This window comes from Emydura macquarii, unplaced genomic scaffold, assembly GCF_026122565.2.
Source record: "Emydura macquarii macquarii isolate MOO-44397 ecotype Brisbane River unplaced genomic scaffold, CSIRO-AGI_Emac_v2 contig_2897, whole genome shotgun sequence".
Lineage (NCBI taxonomy): Eukaryota > Metazoa > Chordata > Testudines > Chelidae > Emydura > Emydura macquarii.
The window spans coordinates 3,561,659-3,579,507 of NW_027133034.1; the positions used below are offsets into that span (position 1 = coordinate 3,561,659).

Sequence of the window (17,849 nt, forward strand, 5' to 3'; positions counted from 1 at the left end):
GCTTTAGGATCTCCAATAAATTAAATTAAACTGTGATAAAGGAGACATGAACATCACAGGCACAAAATTAAATCAATTATGTTTTATACAGATACACTTTCCATTATGCATTTCTGTTTTCAATTATTTACAACTTTGGCAAAGATAATTTTGCCAAACTAAGCATTCAGGCTGAAAATTTTCCATGCTGCATGGCTGCTTGATTTTAAGTTTCAGCAAAAATGGTTCAACCATTTCTGAGAACAAGTTTAGGGAAAAAACATGCTGTTTTGGAAGTGTTAAGAAAAATTCGTATAACTGTTTAATTGAGAAGCTTTAGCATCTCCATGCTTTCAAGCGAGAACTTAAAATTTGGCTGGGAGACAGCCAGAAGTGTCATCACTTTCTGGTTAGATAGGAACCTTTTGTTGTCCCCATAAAAAGGCCTCCTATTTAGAGTTACAAGCCCCTAGAAAAGTCACTATTTGCACATGCTCAGTAGAGGCTTGCAAGAGTTTGGCAACTAAATTCTCTGAAGATTCCATCTACCCTCAGCATGATCCAGCCCAGCACTGCAGATGCCAAGCAGAATTTTCTCTGCATTTGCTCCTCATTGCAGGCCAGGGTAATTTGTAGCATGACACACTGGTACTGAGAGCAGGGACATTGTCTTTCCTTGTGATCTGAATGGTCTCCCTTGCTAGCACCCAAACAACCTGACTAGAATGCAGGGGGAGAGGAACAAGGAGGAGGGCAGGAGCAAAGAGGGACAAGCTGGGAGGACAGGACAGAAAGGGACAAGCTCGTGGAGGGGTATATTAGTTAGAAAGAGTAATCACTACAGCACACTTCCCCCTCCCTCATAATTTGGAATTCAACCCAGGGTTCAAGAGTCTCGCTGTTCCTCCGCTATCTATTAAATAGCTGTGAAAACTATTGGCAAAGTGGGTGTCTCATCCCACCTCTACTATCCACATAGAGGATACCGGCATCCACACAGAGGATACTAGCCTGCTACTGCTACCAGTTACACCATTAGCTCAAGCAGTAGTGACAAGTCTTTGCTATGGATATAAAGATTCCAATCCCACTGAAAAACTATGAGGGGGAGAGAAAATGCACAGTTCAATATGGTTCCACATGACAGAAGTTTCTTTAAGATACACACAATGGATTTTAGGCAGGCAGAATGCAATTAGCTATATTGGCAACTGCCTGAATTCCAGAATTAATACTTCTGCTCTTGTAAAGAGATTTCTAATATTGCAAGTGGTCAGACCTTGATTTTAGATCCCATCAAAAAGACTGCACCTCAAGGAATCCAGTCCTCACTACAATAGTAATGCACTGATTAAGGTACAACTCAGAGAATAGTGCCATGTACTAAATCATCAACACCTCTTCCTGCAACAACCTGAGTTTCCTTGGAAATCTGCCATTTAAGTACTGATCAGGCTCAACTATTTTGTATGCAAAATTCAACCAGTTCAAAAGCCTGATGGAGGAATGATTACAAATCAAGTAAATGTAATATATCTTCAAACAATCTGCTTATGAACACAAAAGCACACTAACTCTTTCATAATTCCACAGATTTTAAGGCAAGAAGCAACATTCATGATCATCTGTCTGACCTCCTGCATAACCAAAGCCAAATGAATTCACCTAGTAAACCCTGCATCAAGTCCATCATTTTTTGTTTAGCTAGAGCATCCACTTTACAAAGTCTCCCAATCTAGATTTTAGAAGACTTCTCAAATCTCCTCCTCCTAACTTTCTCTTGGATAAAATAACTAGATTAAGCCTCTTAAATTTTTCATTGTAAAGCAGATTTTCTAGAATTTTGAATAATTCTTGCAGCTCCTTTCTGAACCTTTTCCAATATCTTTTTTGAAGTGTTGAATTACAATGGTAATACAATCTCCCTACTCTTATTTAATATTCCCCTATTTACACATCCAAGGATCCCACTGCAGTGCTGTGGGAGTTCACATTCAATTGACTATACCATCCAAGTGACCGCTAAATTCTTTTCTTGGTCACTACTTTCCATAAAACAGTTCTCCACGCTCTAAGAGTGACTTACTTTTGTTGTTCCCACATGTATGACCTTGCATCTGGCGGTTTTAAAGCCCATTTTCAAATGAGCCCAGACTACCGCTAAGTGAGCCTGGTCACACTGCATATCTGACTTGTCTTTACCACCCCCATTTTTATTTCCATCCGTAACACTGAAGAGAGATACTGAATAGTACTGGATCAAGAACATCTCTAAGGAACCTCATTAAAAAATCCCACTATTGGATGGAGGTTACAAAAACTTTTTGAAATCAGTCACCTATACAGTTTTCAATCCATTCAATATGTGCTACGCCGATTTTTGTATGGTGCTAATTTTTACACATCAGAACGTCCTGCTGTAAAATCAAGCGCTTTCTAGAAGTCCAAATATATTAACCGTGACTTTTATCAACAAAACATACATCAATAGTTTTATGCAAAATAAGTTTTGTTTTGACAAAACTGATCCTCATTAATTGCGCTACTATCCTTTAATTCTTTTCTGACTACATCCCCTATCAGCTTTTCCAAGATTTTGCATGAGACTGATGTCAAGTTATGGTCCTGTACTTATCCAGGCCATCATGTTTATCCTTTTTAAATATTGGGGAATTAGGTTTTTTCCATTCCTCTGCAACTTTAACATATTTTGGAATACTGGGAAAAACCCTACATCAATGGTTCGAAGAGCTCATTGATCAATTCTCTTAAAACTCTTGTGTGCAGGTCATCCAGCCCTGAGATTTTAAAATATCTAATTTTTATGTTGTGCTGTTTAACATCCTCCCTAGTTACTGTTGCAATAGAAAATATCGCTGATCTGTGAATTCAACATCCAGTTTCTTCCTAAATACAGTATAGGAATATTTGAACACTTCTGTCTTTTCTGCATCATTACTGACAATTTTACAAACCCTCTCTAGTAACGGATCTATAGCACCATTATGATTTCTTTTGTTCTCAGTTATTTAAAAGTCTCCTTCTTTCTGTCCTTTGCCCTAGTGGCCATATAGTTTTCATGGATACCTTTAACTCCTCTTATAAATGGTCTGGTTTTAGAACTGTTAACATCACTGCTATCAACTTCCCCTTTTTTAGCCATGTGTTAAAATATACTTGTTAAAAATAATATATTAAATAGAGATATCAATGTCAAATATATATATTTTTAACTTTTAATATTAGCACTGTGTTAAACTATATTCATAGGGAGTTTAACTTGTAAGAAGAATTCATTTACAAAAGAACTTACCATCTGGAGCATATTTTGAAGATATTCCCAAGATAATTGCCAGTGCAATAAAAAATGAAAAGCTAGAAATGGCAAAGCAAATTAGAGTATTTTTGTGTCTTTTCTTTCTGATAGCTTCTGCTTGACGGCGCTGCTCCTCTGGTGAGAACGCAAATGTTGCATGAGCTTCTTGGCCTGCAGATGTAAATTTGGCTGAAGTTTGGCTCTTTGGATATGGTGGTGGACGAAGGGGAACAACTCTCCCTGGAACATAGCCAGAAGATTGATGACTGCTCCCATTCTGAGGCTGAAGGAAAACAGGGGAATTCCCCCTGGGATCAATGGCTTGCATGTTATAAGGTCACTGAAGGGGGAAAAAAATAAATAAATAAATACATGAAAAACATTCAGATGGCCTAAACTATGTGTGTTAAGTGACTATATGCTTCCCTCTCTACGATAGCTATTTATACTGAACCAATCATTGTAGTAGCTAGAATTTATTTGCCATAACTGTTCAAAACATTAGTGCATAAATGAAGTAAAACTTTAACAAAAAATTTGCTACAGAGAAACACTTGTGTATAATACTGAAATATTGAGAAATTGTCAGTAGTGTAAGTCAGTAACTGCTGATGTAATAGTATATGCACACACCCCACCACTAAATTTTTAAATTAAATGTTTGTGTATATTTTGTGATTAAAAAGTGACTAATTAAATAGTAAGACATCTATGTCAGCACAAACCCCACAATGGTTATGCAGAGAATGCTTAAGTATTTCTACAGTATGCAGAAATTGAATAAAGTCTTCATTGTTCTCCCTTCAATACGTGAAGCAAGACTTTAAAAAAATGAAATTCCCCTCACTTCATACTTTAAGCACCAAAAAAGAGAGCCCCTTTTCATTTAACATATAAAAACCAAGGATTATAGTATATTTATACACATTCCCCCTTCCTTTGATGCAGCTATGTTAACATGTATAATTATTTTAAGCATAGATGTTCTGCATGCAATAATTTTTACCCACAGAACGACTGTTGTTAGGAAAGGTGTGTCTGGAACGGTTTTATAAGCAGATCACCTGCATCCTGTTCAGCAAGGTCTCATGATGCTTCTCTCTGCCAAGCTGTGTGGGTTGTGACACAAAGTCTGGGAGCTACATGACCTCTCCAGACCCTTGTACTTATCAACCAACAGAGCAGGATTTTGTTCCAGTAACTAGCAATCCTCTCTCCGAAGGAGCTAGTGACAAAGACCCATTAAAAATATAGTTCCCAGACCCACACCATTCTTGCCAGTAGTTCAGACCTGACAAATCTTAATTTATGGTTTGCTTTAAAAGATACATAATTTTATACTATATTTCAATTTTTTGTCTAATATTTATTGCAAGCAGTGCTCTGAAGTCAGCATGTATTCCACTACAATTTCAAGTAGTGGGATATTTGAGACAACTGAATAAATTGAATACATGTGAAGCTTGATCTACTAAAGACTACAAGTGCTGTTAAATAACACATGCAAAATAGCAGATGACTGACTGGTAGGTTTTTTTTGTTTGTTTGTTTCAGTAACGAGACAAAGACTCCTTATGCTCTTCCTTTAACAAAGGAGTCCTAAACTATATATTCTAAAGTGCCAGGCACATTACCATTGTCATTTCCCTGCTTCATTAATCTTATTCTGAGAAATAGCAGGGAACTTGTGTCTCACGTGCTGCAAAATCTGATACTTCACTGTTTTAGGGTGAGAAAGGCTGCTGTTATTGACCAGGCTGGATTACCATTCTGTAGAGACAATGCATCTCCAGATATACACATAATGAAAGCTGAAAGCATTGAAACACTACCTAGAGAAGGACAGCCGAAAAAGCAAAGCACAAATTGGCCCAAATCCTCTAGAGACTACCCCAATGTTCTTTGCACCTGCTTCTTGTGGCAAATTGACTTTTCACCATTCTTCCCTTTATTTTTTCATAGCTGTTTCCTAAACTCATTTACCTAATCCCCACACCCAGATTTACTGTCCAAATGTTTCATGAGCATTTGAGGAATTCTGAATAAGTAAAACACGGTTTCAGATTTTACTTAAGAAAAATCAGCATGTAGTCTTAAAATCAAATTACTTTGCAGCCTCAGCTTCTTTACAAAAGACAGACTGCAAACTGAACCAAACAAAGATATCCTCTAATTCTGACCAAGCAGACTGATAACCCAAAGTCTTATGAACCTGGTCTGAGAATTTTCAGATATAAGAGTAACACTTAATTCTGAAGATGAAATGCCCAAATTTATAATAATCATAAGCGTTTCAAAAGGTGCAGAAAAAAAATATACATCCAGCAGATAATTATTTTAATTGTTTAACAGTACAAACCAAACCCAGAGTGGCTATTCAAAGTTTATTTTATCTCTAAATAGTGTCATTTCCCAGAGGCCATTTAATAAAGTTTTTCCACTATTTTAAACAGTATATTTAAGGCTCTCAGAGTCATAAGACAACCTACAGTAATTGTTTGAAAATAATTCATTTCAGAAGTTTAGGAAATGTCAGAGGAAGTCCGTGCTGCAATTCAAGTATATCCAGTCATACCATAAAACTGATTTTAAGGCTTGCTTGGGAAAGTCATTTTACTATTTGTAAAAGTTTCCGAATTTTTCATTTAAGGGCAAAGGATTATGTTCTTCCAGGGCCAAATAGGAAAGAGATGCCTATAGAACCACCAAACCCTTCCCATTCTTCCCTCCCTCACAAAAATCAAAAATTAAATTAAAAACACCACCATGAATGAGAGGCCTTATACAACCAAAACATTTACAAATCAAGCCCTGCTCATTCCTCTTTACCATATAACAATTATTTAAACATAGTGCATTTCCCTCTTCTTTTTGTAATTTTAAATTCTAGGGCAGAAAAAATGTTTTTTATTTTTCAATTCTTTATTCCAACTTTATGTTACTGACTTTTTTGTTTTAGTGTTCATTTATACTTTACGGATGATTTTAGACAGTACCACACCTACTCACCTACACTTGCACGTACAGTATTGTCAACACTGCAATTAGATACCCTCAGCTGGCCTATGTCAGCTGACTCAAGCTGGTGGGGGGCTAGGGTGGCAGGTCTCTCTCTTTAATTGCTGTGTAGACATTCTATTTTGGGTTGCAGCCAGAGCTCTGGGACTCTCCCGGAGAGGGTCCTAGAGCCCGGGCTCCAGCCTAAGCCCAGATGTCTACATCACAATTAAACAGCCCAGCAGCTCAAGCTGCAAGAGTCTGAGTCAGCTGGCATAGGTCAACCACATGTTTTTAACTGCAGTGTAGGCATACCCATAAACACTAAGGCCTTGTGCACAATATGGATGTGCAAATGACTGCATTTACATGTCTTGGCTGAGGCACAGCATAAGTCTGTCTGCACAATATGAAGTGGAAATATTCCTGCCAACTCCTGTTCAACTCAGCTTGTCCACCTACCATCTTTAATTCGCTCTCCACATCAAGTATGTTTCCCCTTCAGCAGCTCCTGAGTCACTGCCATTACAATGGAAGAGAGCAAAGCAACAAGAGGGAGATCCTTTGCAGTTCATGGCAGCAATGACATTGGCCAGAGCAGCAAGAGCTATAAACACTGGCTTCATGGGGAGCCAGGGGAGGTTTGAAAGAAACATTGGCTGCCATCTCAGTCTTCTGAACTACTCTAAGTAGAAACTATAAGTAGTTTCATGCTTTAGCCATCTACCCTTGATTGTCCAAGCTCCTAAAGCAAGCAAGAGTCTTTGGCTACAATTCCAATGATTTATATCCACTGGTTATATGTTTTTACTTTGTGGTTAATTTTTTGAATTATTCCAGTACAAGTGAAAGTTATCAAATGTTTTTGTGGTCAGTTAACATAACTGTCACAAAGTTGTTCAGAATTCACTGCAAATCTGCCACATAATTTGCATGTCATATGCTACACAGTACAGAGGACCATGCATGTAAGAATGCTCAAAATTATTCTCCTCTCCTCCACAATAGAAAGTTTTGCATCTTTTCATCCTATATATTAAGGGCTTTATTCAGAGCAGCATTTAAGCACGTTTAAATCCCATTCAGGGGGTCAATAAGTATATACTTAAGGTTAAGCAAATGCTTAAATGCTGTTGAGAATAGGTTCCAACTTAGGAAAACATTCCTAAAGCACCAGAAATTGGTGTTTCTACTCTGACAACCAGAAAATAAAATCTACTCTGCTTCACAGAGGGGAAAGTTAAAAAAAAGTTGCAAGTATGTTACTCTCTATTCCAAATACCAGAATTACAAGCTGCTAACAGGATCTCTGGGAAAGAAAAGTTTTACCTTCGAACACAGGTGTGCCTAAAAAGAAAAAGGTTTATTTTCAGTGGTCATGAGTACCCACAACTGCTGTTGGCTTCAGTAGGAGTTGCAGATGCTCACCACTTTATTTAGATTGCTCACGCCACACTTCGATGATTAAGTATGGATTTAGATGTCTAATTTTAAGCACCTTTCTAACATTTGTACTAGCACCCTTCTAAGAAAGAATTTAAAGAATCAATTCTGGGAACAGGGTCTGATGCCAGCCAAGAACTCTTCTGGTCTTGACGGACTATCCTAGATAAACACTTACAAACCTTCAGAATCACTACTTCAGAGCCCTCCCAGTATCCAATCCTGTGACTATTTAAAAAGCAAAACAAGTTTACTTCCAAACTGCAATAGAATATAATGCTTCTTTAACACACACAATATTTTAAGGATTTCTAATTTGCTCAGGTCATTAAAAGATGCTAATACTGTTACTCTTGGCTATGAAACATTATAATTCCTGTTAAATGAACTTCTCACACAGTGTAATCTAAACCTGAACAGAACTCAGAAAGAAAAAAAAAGCAAAAATAGAAAGAACAAACAAAGACATGACATGAAAGAAAGCACCTCTTTCAAAGAACATAATAATTGCATTGATCAGATTTCTTGCCACATAACCAGACACTTGTTTGGTATGGGTCTATGAGATTAAAATGTAGAGATGGAAATCCAAACTGTAAGAGAAGTGGAGGGGGATGAACAGAAGGATGTAAAGTGGCTCACAATTAGCAACAAAGAAATAGAAAGCATGGGTGATTTTCTGAGAATTTGACATGTACATGTTTACCTGCCTGGAAGCTAGTTACCAGCTATCACAGGGATTTTATCTCACAGAAGACAAAATATTAGTCTTTGACAACTTCTCAAATGTATCAATGCCCCAATTCAGCAAATCACTTAAGAATGTGCTTAACTTTAAGCATGTGAAAAGTCCCAGTGAAGTCAGGTTAAGTACATCTAGATGCAAGTATGTTTTCTTCTCAGGCACACGTTGTCCTCCACCATTTTTATTTCTAAAATGTCTATATACTGTAATGACTGTTTAATAAGAACCTATTTAGAATACTTATTTATCCATATTTATAAAAGCAAGGAAAAGAAACCACTCATGCTGCATGTGCATAAGAGACACAAAAAGGGAATACATAATTATAGAGAAGGCAGAATAAAAAATATTTTTCATAAATTAGGGAAACCCTGATGAGCTTTATAATATGTAAAGTTAGTGAATAGTTGATGTCACACTGTTTACTGAATATAATTTAAGATGGTTTATTTCCCCCCAGCTGGTGGTATTAGAAAGTGAGATGAAATAGAAAATAGAGTGTAATCAGTAAGCTGTAGAGTCTCAGATAAGAAAGAACAGAATTTTAAAATGTGAGTGAAAGGGAAGAAAAGCTGGGTTTCTGCATCATGAAAAACCAGCTTTCAGAAGGCTCAAAAATCTGACCTTTTGAAGGGTCTTAGTGAATGGTGAGATGGTGGCATTCAGAGAAGGAATTTAGGTTTATTGCTCTGCCCCGAGCTCTGCTCCAGCCCAGCTTCCAGGCTCAGTTCCCCAGCAGCCCCACCACCGCCCCCAGCCTCGGCCCCCAATCACAGCCCTGCGCCTGGCCTCAACCCCTGGGCTCTGCAGTCCCACTCCCAATTATGGCCCCCAGCCCCAACCATGGCCCCATTCCCAGACCAAGCTCGGGGGAGCAGGGGAGGGGCACAACCTAAAAAGTGTGGGGACCACTAGCATAGAGTGATTATACATCCTGTTTTAGTCCTTTTTTTAAGCCCTGTCCCAGCCATCCTGACTTTTTTGGCAAAGGTGGGCATTTGTCCCGTTTGCTCTTACCAACTTGATCAGTTTTGTCAAAGAAGTGGGGAGAAGAGGAACGTGCAGGCAATGCAGCGACACCAGCCTCAGCAGGCAGTGGGGGGCAGGGCTTAAGCGAGTAACAACACCAGCCCCGTGCATGGAAGGGGGGGGGGGGAGGGGAGGAGCTGGTGCTTGGGCAAGTGGCTTGGGTCAGCTCCCATGGTTGCACTGGTGGGAAAGTGGCACTATAAATGAGAAAAAGCACAGAATCAAAAATATGACTGGAGGATAGCTAATATAATGCTGATTTTTTATTTTATTTATTTTTTTTTAAATATAAAAAAGTCTCCAGAGGTGATCCTGGCAATTACAGGTCAGTAAGCCTAAACTTCAGTACCGGGCAAATTAGTTTAAACTACAGTAAAGAATAGTATTATCAGATACATAGATGAACACTATATGTTGGGGAAGAGCCAACATGGCTTTTGTAAAGGGAAATCATGACTCACCAATCTACTGGAATTCTTTGAGGAAGTCAGCAAACATGGACAATGGTAACCCAATTGAGACAGTGTACTTACACTTTCAATGAGCCTTTGACAAGGCCCCATACAAAAGGCTCTTAGGTAAAGTAAACACTCACGGAATAAAAAGGAAGATGCTCTCATGGATCAGTAACTGTTAAAAGACAGGAAAAGAGTAGAAATAAAGGGTCAGTTTTCACAATGCAGAGAGGAAAAGAGAGTCCATCAGGAATCTGTATTAGGCCCAGCGCTGTTCAATATAGTCATAAATTTTCTGGAAAAGGGGTAAACAGTGAGGTGGCAAAGTTTGCAGGTGATACTATCTTGAATAATTTAAGTCCAAAGTTGACTGAGAAGAGTTACAAAGCAATCTCACAAAACTGAGTGACTGGACAACAAAATGCCAGATTAAATTCAATTTTAATCAATTCAAAGTAATATACATTAGAAAACATAATCCCAACTATACATACAAAATGATGGGGTCTAAATTAACTGTTATCACTCAAGAAAGATCTTGGAATCGTTGTGGATAGCTCTCTGAAAATATCCGTTCAGTATTCAGCGGCAGTCAAAAAAAAAAAAAAGAGAAACATACCAGTGTTAGGAACCATTCCGAAAGGCATCGATAATGAAACAGAAAATACAATGCCACTATATAAATCCATGGTACACCCACACCTTGAATACTGCCTGCATTTCTGGTCGACCCATCTCAATATAAGGTATATTAGAATTGGAAAAGGTACAGAGAAGGGCAACAAAAATTATTAAGAGAATGGAACCGCTTCCATATGAGGAGAGATTAAGAAGACTGGAACTGTTCATCTTAGAAAAGAGATGACTAAGAGAGGATATGACAAAGATCTATAAAAGCATGAATGATGTGGAGAAAAGACAGAAAGTGTTATATATCCTTTCACATAACACAAGAACCACGGGTCATCCACTGAAATTAATAGGCAGCAAGTGTAAAACAAACATCATGAAGTACCTCTTCACAAAACACACAGTCAACCTGTGGAACTGATTGCCAGGGGGGATGCTGAGAAGGTAAAAAGTACAACTGGGTTCAAAAAAAGCTTTAGGTAAATTCATGGACGAGAGGTCCATCAATGGCTATTATCAAGATGGCCAGAGATATAATCCAGTGCTCCAGTTGTCCCTAAACCTCTGACTGCTGGGACTGGATGATAGGGGAAGGATCACTCAATAAATTGCCCTGTTCTGTTAATTCCCTCTGAAGCATCTGACACTAGCCCCATCAGAAGAAAGAATACAGGGCTAGATGGGCCATTGGCTGTCCCTAAGTTTTTGTATGGTGGCTATTAATTTGTACTGAAATCGAAGTCGTAATGCAATCCCATGCAAAATAAAACAGAATTCTCATGACATACATAAATATGAACGCACAGAGAGAACTATATTCAAAATGAACAATACACTTTTTTTTTTTTAAAAGAGATTCTGGTAGCAGTATAAATGGTCAGTCAAAAGCACCAGAACAAGGAATAAAAATGCATGCATATATAACGTGTACTACATAGCTATTATTTGTCTCCGTAGGCAGATACCAAATAATAGCTCACAGACATTTGTTACAATCAAGAATTTTCCCCTTAATTTATGTCAAAGGTCTTGATCTCTTTACAGTGGTTTAAAGCAACACCATCACCTTGAAATCTTGACAATTCTTTTAAGACCTCAGTTGTTTTAAGTAATACACATGGCCCTTAGAGCCAGGAATGCTGAGGAATATTTACAGTGACTAATTTATTTATTTATTTTTTTAAAGTCTCTTCCTATCACAAATATTCTTTGGACATCACTTACAATTTGGAGAGCTCTCGGATTGTCTTTCCCCAACAAAGTGGAACAGAATGTTAGAGGAGTGGAGTCATAGGTGCTGGAACTAGGGATGCTCCCCCAGTTTGAAGTAGTAACAGACCAAATGCATGGTTTCCACATTCAGCCCCCCCACAAAAAAAATTTCCAGCACCACTGGGTGGAGTGGACTTCTACTAAGGCTTTGGCAGTTGGTGATATGATATGTCTAGGAAGAATATGTAGGAAGGCCTAGAGAGGATATGATTGTTCTTGGCCAGTTTATATTTCTTGTGCCAACATTGTCCTTTATTTTAAATAGCCCTTCACCCTCTCTGGCATTTACAGAGAGCAAATTCAGGCTAGAAATTAGAAGGTTTCTAACCATCAGAGAGGTGAGGTTCTAGAACAGCCTGCAAATTGGAGTTGTGGGGGCAAACAACTTATGTTGTTTTAAGAGAGAGCTGGATAAATCTATGAGTGCAACTGTATGACAGTGTTGCTTGTGATGGTAGGGAGCAGGGTTCAACAATCTTGGGGCTCACTTCCGGTTTATGTCTGATGTTCCGGTGTTCGGCTGATTGCTCACATGCCCAGGGTCTAACTGATCACCATATGTGGGGCTGGGAAGGAATTTTCTCCCACATCAGATTGGCAGTGACCTTGGGGCTTTTGTCTTCCTCTGCAGCATGTGGGCACAGGTCATTTACCAGGATTATGTGCCTATATCTTATTTAATACCTTCCCAGCCATTGTGGGGGCCTAGAGCTGGTCCCTCCTGTTCTCTGCCTATGGCACATAATTGTTTAGTCTTCTGTGAGTTGTAATACTTTGGTCTTATTTCAGTTGTTGGGTTTATGTACGGTGCTGGATGGTGTTAGTGGCCTGTGTTCTACAGACAGTTAGACTAGATGATCTAGTGGCCTTAAACTCTTTCACTTCAAACTGGAGGTGTGAATCAGACCACCAGCTTGAAGTGTTGTCATACCCTCAAAAAAGTAAGGCTGATCTGACCAGTGCCTCAATAATATTTAGAGTTCCAAGAAAGACACCATACTATGAAAATGTATCCAGAGGGGTAGCCGTAAATTTGTCAGTCTTTAAAGTGCCACTGAACTCTCGTTGTTTATGAAAATACAGTACTTCATAAAAACAGGTAACATGAAAGAAAGAATCTTTACTGAATGCTTAACCTTCAGAAAAGGAAAAAATGGTAGTGGTAAAAATGACTGGAAATTATGAGACCTGTATTTTATTCCTGAACCTGCCACTAATATGCTATGTGAATCACTTAATCTTGTTGGGCCTCAAGTCTGCAGAAAAAGGGGGGGGAAAAAAACCCTCACCAGTCTCACAGGGGTGTTATAAACATGATTGTTTATAAAAGCGTTCAGGGGCTCCCCACTTCAGCAAAACATTTAAGTACACACCTAAATTTAAGCAAGTAAATAGTCCCATTGAAGTCAACAGGATCACTCAGGCGCTTAAAGGTACTTACATTTTGTTGGATCACAGCCCTAGAAATCCCCAGGTGGAAGATTATTACAGAAATACAAAGTAGTATAGAATACTGACCTTCTCTGAACTACTAATAAAAAAATGAGGCTTATGAATGGCTGTAGCTTATAAACAGCTGTAGCCTTCATTCAAAAGAAGGCAACTCCAGGAGTGCAAGTATCCAAGCTAGCCAGACAACTCAGGACCGACTAACTGTTACAAAAACATGTTTCAAAAGCAGTGATGACACACCAAGAAGAGAAGACATGCTTCTGGCACTTTTTAGGTGACTATAATTAGGGCCCTACCTAATTCATGGTCCATTTTGGTCAATTTCACAGCCATAGGATTTAAAAATTAGTCAATTTTCATGTTTTCGGATGTTTACATCTGAAATTTCAGGGTGCTGTAACCATGGGGGTCCTGACCCCCCCTGGGGTCTTGGTGGGGGTGGGAGGGAAGGGTTTCAAAACTTATGGGTGGAACGGGGGTTTGCAGGATTGCCACCCTCACTTCTGCACTGCCTTTCATAGCTCTGAAAACAGCAGCTGCAGAGCTTCCTGGGACCAGACGAGGTAGCATCTGATTTCCCCCATGCTGCTGGAAGTGCCCCAGACAGGAACTCCTCACTGCTAGTCCCAGCCGGGATATGGAGGGACAGGACTTACTCTTCCTCTGCACAGCTGCTCTCAAGGGTGGGTGAGTGAGATCAGACCCACCTCCAGAGGCAGCCCAGAAATGAGAGTGGCACACACTCATTTCTGCGCTGCAGCAGCCACAGAGTTTCCTGGATCCAGCACAGTGTCGAACTCATTTAGAAGAGACGACCAGAGCCATGTTCAGTTATGGGTCTCAGGCAGGATATAAAGAAAAAAGGATGTTATACTCCCCTCAAACTATGACAGAGCTCCCCTGATATCAGTTGGAGGTTTAAAGAGAGATCAATGGGAAAATAAAAGTTTGGTTACTATATAAAAGTTGTGTTATTTATTCAGAATCATTCAGTGATAGAAAAAATAAAGCAGTAGTGGATTATCCTTTCTCCATCTCTCCCAGTTCTCTGTCTTCTGTTCTCCCTCTGTCCTTTCACACAGCAACTCCCACATAACACCTCTCAAGAGCTTCACTCCCACCCCCTTTCCCATTCTCTCTGCTAATATCATCAGCAAATAGTTAATATTGGCATTTAAGCATCACTGGGCTTTAGAGCTGCTACTCCAGTGAGTAATAAAGACAAGGGAGTTCAACTGAGTCATAGATTTAGGCTGTCTGCAGGCTCAGGCAGACGTCACTGCAACATTTACACTTTGTTTGCTTTGGCAGGTTCTCTCTGCAGCCATGAAGACTAGAAATTTTTTTAAATGCTTAGATCCTACATAATCTGAAGGTGTCACACAGGCCATGTAAATACATAATGTGCAATGTCCTGTGAATTATGTACAATGAAGTCACTAAAAATGAAGATATAATCTTTCCTTCTATTTTTAGTCCTAGAGAAAAGTTAGAAAAAAGATTGAGAGAGAGACAAGAAAAGCGTACTGTAACAATTAAGTTTTCATTCTACTAAGATGGCAGCTGAAAGTAATAACACAATATTTTGCATTATCCTGGCACATTCCATTTGAGGAACTCAAAGCACTCACACTTATTAGTAAAGCAGGTCTCACAATATCCTGTGAGGTATAGTATCTAGTACATTTTTCCATATGACTATAGTACACATGATAAACTAGAAAAAAAGTGTATCAAAATTAAGGGGAACCGCTACTGTGTTTTGCCATAGATTAGTGACCAGGAGTGGTAGGATACCTGCGATAATGTGACACCCTTCATGGCTGCAGTCTTCAGGCATCCTGAAGGAGGTTCAGATAACTATAAATGACTTGCCTTTTGAAAATGCAGAGCTCTTCAGCTCAAGATTCCAAAGCTACACCTCATTTCCTGGGGCTTTACCCTCTAGCTACCAAGTAGAAGCCCTTCCAGTCACTGGGGCAGTTGCATCAGCGACTTTATCTGTGCTCTTTATCTGTCTAAAAAGACAACCCACTCTTCCCACAGGAAGACCTCCTCTGCATCGAACAGCAGAACCAGGTTAGATGGGCAAGTCAAGAGTCTTATGCCAATCCTAGCCATGGAGCAGTAACTTCTTCCCCACCTCCACTCCAATTCAGCAACCATCTCTTTTCCTTCTCTCAGACATGGGCTGAAATCACCGTTGACCGGGGGGTCCTGGAAATAGTTACTGTAGATTCTTCCAATTCCTGTCCCTGTCTACCTTCGGGAACTCTTCTCATGAGACTTTAGTAAGGAAGCTAATTCTTCTCAGAGCAGAGCTAGAAGCCATAGAAATATATCATCATCAAGCTAGGGGCATGGGTTTCTACCACTCTCTTCCTCATCCCCAAGAGAAAAGGAGGAATGAGGCCAATCTTGAATACGAGATACTTCAAGTTTCAGATGCCTCAGATTCAGACTAGGAACACTAGCCACCATCTCCCCTTTCCTAGACCTTCAGAATTGGTTTGAGGGTCTTGACTTTCAGGATGTATGCCTACACATGGGAATATTTCCATCCCACAGAAGTAGCTCTGATTCACTGCAGGAGACAGACATTACCAAAGTAATGCCATTTAGACTCTGCACAGCCTCAAGTTTTAATCACGTGCCTCAGTAATACACCATCTATCCATACCTGAATAACTGGCTCATCTCATCTCACAACATCATTAAGGCTAGGTCTACACTTGTGCATTTGTCTGTTAGGGGTGTGAAAAAAAACCAAAACAAAAAACCACCCCTGACCAACATTAAGTTTTACCAACAGAAATCCCACTGTGGACAGCGCTGTCAGTGGGAGACACTCTCACGTTGGCATGGAGTGGCTACACGGGAGATCTTACAGTGGCACAGCTGCAGCAGTACAGCTGTGCTACTGCAAGGTCTCTAGTGTAGACATAACAGGTTGAGAGTATTAAGCTCTCATACTCTGGGACTGTAAATCAGTTATTCTAAATTCATACTGATTCCAACTCAATTGATGAAGTTCATAAGAGCAGTGTTAGACTCCAGCCAAGGCCTTCCTTCCACAAGAAAGATCAAAAACCATTTTAAACCTTTATTACAGACATCAAAGAAATCCACATGCCAGTGCAAAAACTTGCCTAAAATTACCAGACTATGTGACCTCAAGCATATATGTAATACATCTTGACTTCACCTGCAAGGCTGGCTGAGGTCAGTGTACTAGTCAGACATCACATGGCTATTCACGTCCCAATTTCTTTTGTTGTTCTAGTCTCCCTAAACAGGTGGATAAATCCACACAGTCTGCAAATGATTCTTCCTCCCTGCTTCCACACTCGTTTCCTGTCTCCCCCCTACTCCTGGTACTTCTACATACAGAAAGGGGACGCTCATCACCTGCAAGGGCTATGGACTTCTCAAGTATCCAGACTCCACATAAACATATTGGAGCTCAGGCAATTTGCCTGGTATGCAAGGCTTTCCATTCCATGACAAAGGGAGTGACCTTCCAGATCCTAAAAGATAACACCATTGCAACAGGCAGAGTGGAGCTCCACCACCACCTTTTGCCAAGAAGCAATCAGGTTCTGGAACTGGTGTGTTCAAAGAGGATAATTCCACAGCCCTTCACTTAAACAGAAGTAAAGACCTGGCATACCACTCAGTAGAAAGTATTTTGCACATCACAAGTAGTCTCTGGAGGATTTAGCCCTTGTTGACTAATAAATGCTGGCTAACAAATATATATCATAATAACAATATGTTATTTGCACCACATTAGTATGCATTAAGTACCAACAACATTAAGCACAAATATTAGAACAGTGATACAGCCTAAACTTGCTTATACCATAATTCTGTTCACTTATGACAACTAAATATTTGGCACAGGCAGATAGGAAACTTGTCAAAAATCAAGATACATTTGTTCCATGTCTTAGTACAAGCGAGGGAAGTACCTTCACGGATCAATACCTGGAATGCTAGTATCCAAAATAAAGATAAGGAAGGAACAGAAGAACATGTTAGGGAACTGGAACAAACTGATGGGCTGGATTTTAGCGATGTGTAAAGAAATGTGTAACTTGTAAAATCATATAAATAAAGCCAGCTGAAATGTGTAACTCGGGAAGCACACTTTCTGCATAGGGTGTATGTAACATCGCTACAGGGGACTGGTCTTTGGAGACCGGTATCAGATAGAACCTTTTTCCTGTATCATATTAATAAACCTGGCTGATGTTACTTATTTGGTATTGAGTATATTTCATAACAAAATAACGATCCAAAAGTGTGGTCAAGCACATGACTATACAATTTATCAACACCCTGAAGCCCATTTCTCCATGGGGTTCTCCAATCATAAACCTGTTGTTCAGCACATTGCAAACAAGTGCCTCCTGTTCTGTTCCAAAGAAGTAAGAAATCCCAGTTATCTATCAGACACTTTTCTCCTCTCCTGGTCAAAAGGTCTACTATCCACCTTCCCACTGGTTCCTATAATACTCAGAGACACCAC

The 17,849-nt window shown here is 39.5% G+C and overlaps 1 protein-coding gene across 3 annotated transcripts in view; it reads right to left on the reverse strand.

The window, feature by feature from the left end:
- Window positions 1–17,849, reverse strand: part of CEMIP2 (cell migration inducing hyaluronidase 2) — an 83,066-nt gene that overhangs the window by 47,691 nt on the left and 17,526 nt on the right. For 2 of the 3 annotated variants that reach the window (XM_067569154.1, XM_067569152.1), the window contains exon 2: window positions 3,293–3,635. In XM_067569154.1, coding sequence (XP_067425255.1) covers window positions 3,293–3,623 — 331 coding nt within the window. In that variant the 5' untranslated portion in view covers window positions 3,624–3,635. Of the gene's footprint in view, window positions 1–3,292; window positions 3,636–10,104; window positions 10,673–17,849 lie in introns of those variants that run through there. The other variant, XM_067569153.1, reaches the window with a different exon arrangement.